The sequence below is a fragment of the Carlito syrichta genome, unplaced genomic scaffold (assembly GCF_000164805.1).
Source record: "Carlito syrichta isolate Samal-C Ts95f unplaced genomic scaffold, Tarsius_syrichta-2.0.1 Scaffold314793, whole genome shotgun sequence".
NCBI lineage: Eukaryota > Metazoa > Chordata > Mammalia > Primates > Tarsiidae > Carlito > Carlito syrichta.
The window spans coordinates 395,542-401,350 of record NW_007258889.1 but is presented as its reverse complement, the minus strand read 5'-3'; the positions used below and the strand labels follow the sequence as shown (position 1 = coordinate 401,350).

The 5,809-nt window shown below is 49.6% G+C and overlaps 1 protein-coding gene across 2 annotated transcripts; it reads left to right on the top strand.

Annotated features, from left to right (window-relative positions):
- Positions 1-2,293: 2,293 nt before the first annotated feature.
- Positions 2,294-5,070, top strand: EIF1 (eukaryotic translation initiation factor 1). 2 transcript variants are annotated; one of them, XM_021719536.1, is made up of 5 exons: positions 2,386-2,401; positions 2,496-2,559; positions 3,245-3,408; positions 3,556-3,657; positions 4,259-5,070. In XM_021719536.1, exons 2-5 carry the CDS (start codon positions 2,529-2,531, stop codon positions 4,301-4,303), a joined length of 342 nt encoding a protein of 113 aa, XP_021575211.1. In that variant the 5' UTR covers positions 2,386-2,401; positions 2,496-2,528; the 3' UTR covers positions 4,304-5,070. The 2 variants fall into 2 exon arrangements, with proteins under 2 accessions (XP_008070125.1, XP_021575211.1); XM_008071934.1 differs by having other exon boundaries at positions 2,294-2,559.
- The last annotated feature ends 739 nt before the right edge of the window (positions 5,071-5,809 follow it).

Below are 5,809 nucleotides of genomic sequence, written 5' to 3'. Positions count from 1 at the left end.
GCGAGTAAGTTGATGCACTGCAATTGGTGCAGTTGATACAGCTGCATCTGGTGGCAGGCCTTAAGTCAGAATCCAACATTTATTTTAGTTCACACATGGACCACCCAATATTTCATTCACCACTTCTGTTTGCACCTCTTTTTTTTGTGGTGAGTTATATAATTATTTAATTATATATATTACAATGCAATAACAATAGAAATGAAGTGCACAATAAATGCTATGCGCTTGAATATCCTGAAACCATTTCACCCCTCCACCTCCAGTCTGTGGAAAAATTGTCTTCCACAAAACTGATCCCTGATGCCAACATGGCTGGGGACCACTGTTGTAAAGGAATTCTTTAATGACACAGACAAGGTGTTTTCCTAAAAGGCAAGATTGCTAAATTGGTCCTCATTGTGATTTTAAATTTTCATATAACAAAATATTTTGTGCACACTGGGAAGGACAGCTCTCATTCACACCCTCTCCCCGAACCCTTTCCAGCAGAATCATGTCTGTGAGTATAAAGGTTCCACAGTTGGCAAGTTGGGTCCTCACTTCTCAAGCTGGGGTGACCATGAGACTGGAATGCCCATGACTTCTAGCCATGTCTCCCCTTTCCTGATGTCCAGGAAACCAAATTATTCATCACATGATTACTTAGCAAACATAGAATCAAAACGAACTATGGGGTACACCCAGCTTTTCCTCCCTCAGGGATTTTCCTTCTAGTAGGCCCTTCCCTACCCCATAGTGGACTCCTTCTCACCTTCTAAATGTCTGCTGGGATGTCACCTCCTCAGAGGCCTTCTCTGGCCAATGTATCAGCAGAAGGAGGCTGGCACTGTCACTCTGTCACATCGCCTTGTTTATCTCCTCCTTGGTGCCACCCACGATCTGCCACTATCTTATTTATTTATTGTCTCTCCCTTCACCTCCAGGAGGGCAGTAACTCTGACTGCCTGGGGCATCAAACAGTACTCCATGGGACACACATTTTTTTTTTGACTTGCACAGTGTTTTTCCAAAAATTCAATTTATTGACAATGTTTTAAAAATCAAGACATTTGCCAGGTTTGGTGGCTCAGCCTGTAATCCCACACTTTGGGAGGCTGAGGTGAGTGGATTGCCTGAGCCCGCGGGTTTGAGACCCGCCTAGGCAACTTGTCGAGACCTCATCTCTACAATAAATCAAAAAAAATTAGCTGGGCGTGTAGCACGTGCCTGTAGTTCCACCCACTTGGAGGGCTGAGGCAGAAGGATCACCCGAGTCCAGCAGGTCAAGGTTGTGGTGGCCGGGAGCAGCCACTGCACTCCAGTCTGGGTGACAGAGTGAGACTCCAACTCAAAAAAAATAAAAATTAAAAAATAAAATAAAAATCAAGACGTTTTATGTAAATATTTTGAGTCTCTTGAAAAAAGAAGATACAGCACAACCGGCTGGAGATGAGTAGCCCCTGCAGCCCCTAGTTCTCAGGCCAGCCCCCCTTCACCCTGTTACATCACACCTGGCTGTCTGCTCCCTTGATCTCACCTGCCTGGACTTGGGAGCCTTTGAGTCTAAAACCCCTGATCTCTTGTCACCACTCTACTCCTGTAGCTAAGTGTGCAGTAGTTAAATTAGACAAAAAAGGTTAACTGGTTTTAAGGACATATTTTATCAGAGTTCTTGGAAGGCTCTACTCCACACAACTTGAGCGACACGACAGACAGTGCTTGACTTCTTCTGGGGGCAGGGGGAAGGCAGAACCAGTTACCGTCCCTTGAATCCATGCTAATGAGTAGGGCACATTCTTTCCTTAGATGGAAGAATCGAATCTGAATGAGAATTTTTAGATTAGATTAACCCATTTTAGAATAGATTTATGATCATCTAAATTGGGAGGTTACAGTTTTGATTAATCAAAGTGTCGCCCTAAATCCTGTGACTGGGTAAGACGGTGGGGGGAGATAGGTGGGTCTCACATAGCGGAGATCTGTTGTGTCTGGCAGGCTCAGCATCTACACCTCTCGCAAGGAAAGTCAGTCCTACCCTATAAAAACCCCTTTTCGAGCAGGTAGGGCAGCGACAGGGTCAAGAAGATGGAACGTACCCAAACATTTAATGCGCAGGCGCGCTCGTAACCTCTGCCAGTTTCAGACACCCTCCACGCGCACTGCGCAGGCTCCCAGACAGATCAAGCTTTCCCTCCCCCTCCCATCTCTCCTCAAGTCAAGAGGACGCCCTCTCGCAGCAGGGTTTCTGCGCAGGCGCCGCTCTGTGCCCCCCGTCCCCGGACCAATGGGAGCGGCGGCGCCTGGGCGTTCAGGGCACGTCGCCGCGGGTGAGACAGGGACGTAAGGGCAGCGCGGTGACGTCACAGGGAGACTATATAAGTGAATACAGGCACCGCCCCTCCGCCCCAGTCACTGAGCCGCCACCGAGGACGCTGCAACCTCCCCCTTGAGCCCCCTCGCTTCCCGACGCTCCGTCCCCCCTGCCCGCCTTCTCCCGCCGCCGCCTTCCGCAGGCCGTTTCCACCGAGGAAAAGGAATCGTATCGTATGTCCGCTATCCAGAACCTCCACTCTTTCGGTGAGCCACGGGAAAAGTCGCCGGCCCGGGTGGGCTAGCAGGTCGCTGTGGGCCCGAGGACGGGGCCGGGGAAACTGCCAAGTGCTTCCGGCCGGCCTGCCGTGAACTCGGGCGGAGGAGACATGTACGGGTCCTCGGGATCGAGGCCTAGCTTTGAGGTCGGGCCCAAGCGCGACCGGAAGCAGCGGGCGGGAGGTCAGCCCTTGGGCGGGGCCGGCTTCTCGGGTGGCGCATTTACTAATGGCTCCCGGACCTCTTTGGGCCACGCCTGCCCCCTCCCGCCGTCCCTACGTCACGTCCGCTACGTCACCGACCTTTGCCGGAGCCGGAGGGGAGGGCGGTGCCAGCCCTAACTGGCAAGTGTGTGCACCAATGGGGACGGGAGGCTTGGCCCCGCCCCGAGAGCGCTGCTTCCGGCGGGTTGCATCAGCCGGGTGGGGCGTCGCCTGCCAGCCCGGGCTCCCCCGACATGTGACCGGCTCCGAGGGAGGGAGGCCTCGTCTTTCTCTGCGTCTGGGGAAGCTGGGCGTCCCGGACTGACCTGTTCGGTGAGAGCCAACAAGGGACCCATTCGGACTGACCAGAGTTCTGCCGATCTCGGTATTGGCTTTTGCACGCCCAAAAGATACAGAGAGGGTGGCTTCGGAGCCTTGACAGCTCTGAACGGGCTCTGCCTTTCTTCCAGACCCCTTTGCTGATGCAAGTAAGGGTGATGACCTGCTTCCTGCTGGCACTGAGGATTATATCCATATAAGAATTCAACAGAGGAACGGCAGGAAGACCCTTACTACTGTCCAAGGGATCGCTGATGATTACGATAAAAAGAAACTAGTGAAGGCGTTTAAGAAGGTAAGTCTCCCCTGACGCTGTAGGGTGATGGCATTTAATTGTCCACGAGGGGGTGCTGGCACTAGTCTTGTTTACCGGAAGCGATCGGGAAATGCAATTCGTGGCTGTTGCTTGGCCTAATTTGTTTGGCCTCCTTTGTGCTTGCAGAAATTTGCCTGCAATGGTACTGTAATTGAGCATCCAGAATATGGAGAAGTAATTCAGCTACAGGGTGACCAGCGCAAGAACATATGCCAGTTCCTCGTAGAGGTGAGCTCGGGCACTTCTAGTCACTTCTTGATTCCGTTTGTGCCTCTCACGTCCTGCCTGCTCTATTTAGATTCTGCTGGGAATGTAGAAGTTTGGCTTATAGACTAAGCAGAACAACAGTTGAGTTTTGAAATATGTAAATAAATCAGTTGTATTTCTGAAACCTGGAGGGACTTGACTTCCTTAGGCTTACTGTTTGATTGGATCTACTTTTGGGTGCAGATTTACATAGCACATAGGCAAACTAAATAAGCCAGGTGGTAGGTTGTTCCTGGGGCGTGCAGTTTTTTTTCCCCCATCATGAGTTTCTAAATTCTAAGTATTAAAATCCCGTTATATCATTGGTTCGAGGTTTCAGGTAGCCTGATGGTCCTCATCCTTATACTTGCTTAATTCAGAATCGTGGAAGGTACCGGATGTTCAGAAAGGTAGTTCTTCAAGGGGTACCCTAAGTTGAATAACTCCATGTTGAGGTTTGTGCCTTGGCCCTGGGTTTCCCTTGCCCGGTGTAGTACCAGGAAGACAGGATTGTTGCCATCAGAAATGGAGACTTTAACTCTCCTTGTTCCTTCTTTAAAACTGTACTCTTTTGTCTTTGCAGATTGGATTGGCTAAGGACGATCAACTGAAGGTTCATGGGTTTTAAGTGCTTGTGGCTCACTGAAGCTTAAGTGAGGATTTCCTTGCAATGAGTAGAATTTCCCTTCTGTCCCTTGTCACAAGTTTAAAAACCTCACAGCTTGTATAATGTAACCATTTGGGGTCTGCTTTTAACCTGAACTAGTGTAACTCCTTCATGCAATAAACTGAAAAGAGCCATGCTGTCTAGTCTGGAAGTCCCTCATTTAAACAGGTCAAGCAGTAGGTGCCTGGCAGGGTCAAGCTTGAAACAAAGCAATAATGTGATGTTTCAACCAAGCCCAGAGCCCTAAGATCACAGACAGCTATGTCTGGCCAGAAGCTCCTCAGCTTTCCCTCTGGAGAGATCCCTGCCCTGAAAGATTGTCACCACCAGAAGGAGCCTCGGTGAACAGGAGAGGATGAGGTGAGGCTTTGCCCCTAGAGGGAGCCTTTGGCTGCGGAAGAAAGATGCCTGGTCTTCTCTCCATCCCGGCCAGGCAGTCAGAGCTCAGAGTGGCCCCCTTCCCTCCAGCAGGGTGATAGCATGTCTCCCTTGCCACAAAGGTCTTCCTGACCAGACATACCTAGCTGAGGGATGTCCTAACACCAGAATGTGAGGCCAGCCTTCTCTCAGTTAAACTTTTGACAAGGGAACAAACCTGAAACCGATGTGGGTCACGCCTGATGCCATGTGAAGTAACAAACTGGTTTTTGGATTCTTTTCCCTTCAGTCTTAATGTTATGTGTAATGTATTTAAACCCTTATTTAAATAAAACTTGTTTTCAGAAACATCTGACTTGCAGATTCTACTTTCTATACAGTCAACATTGTGTGTATGAAGGAACCACAGGAGCAGGCAGTGGAGGGTATGCTACCCACAGCTCTCAGCAGTGACCTGAACTTGGCCAAGAAATTTTGATGAGCTTGTCCCTCACACGTGGCTATTGCATAGTAATCAGTGTCCTGGAAGAAGGTGTGCATGGTTGAGGTAACTGGCCAACAGCCTGAAGGAAACAATGGTTGCAAGCCTGTCAAAGTCCTTAGCTGTGGTGGCATGACAGGTTAGCAACCTTTGAACTCCCTCAATAGCAGGATCTTGGTTTAAGGTCATGGTGACGAGAAGATCCAGGGGCTGTGACAAAAGTACCATCTGTGGGACTTAATCCAAGACCACAAGTACCCAGGAGTATGTGTATTTCTCCAGACAGAGGGTTTGTAGTACTATAAAAGGTTTAGTGACTAAAGTACTTGAGAAGCTGAAATTAACCGGTGTAGGGCCATCTCAGAGAAAAGACGACAAAATACTTCACGGTCTGTTCCTGAGTCCATTAATTTAAAAGGCAAAGTACAGCCTGAGTAACATGGTAAGACCACGTCTCTACAATAAATCAAAAAATTAGCTGGGTGTGGTAGCACATGCCTGTGGTTCCATCTGCTTAGGAGGCTGAGGTGGAAGGATCATCTGAGTCCAGCAGGTCCAGGCTGCAGTGGCCATGAGCATGCCACTGCACTCCAGCCTGGGCAGCAGAG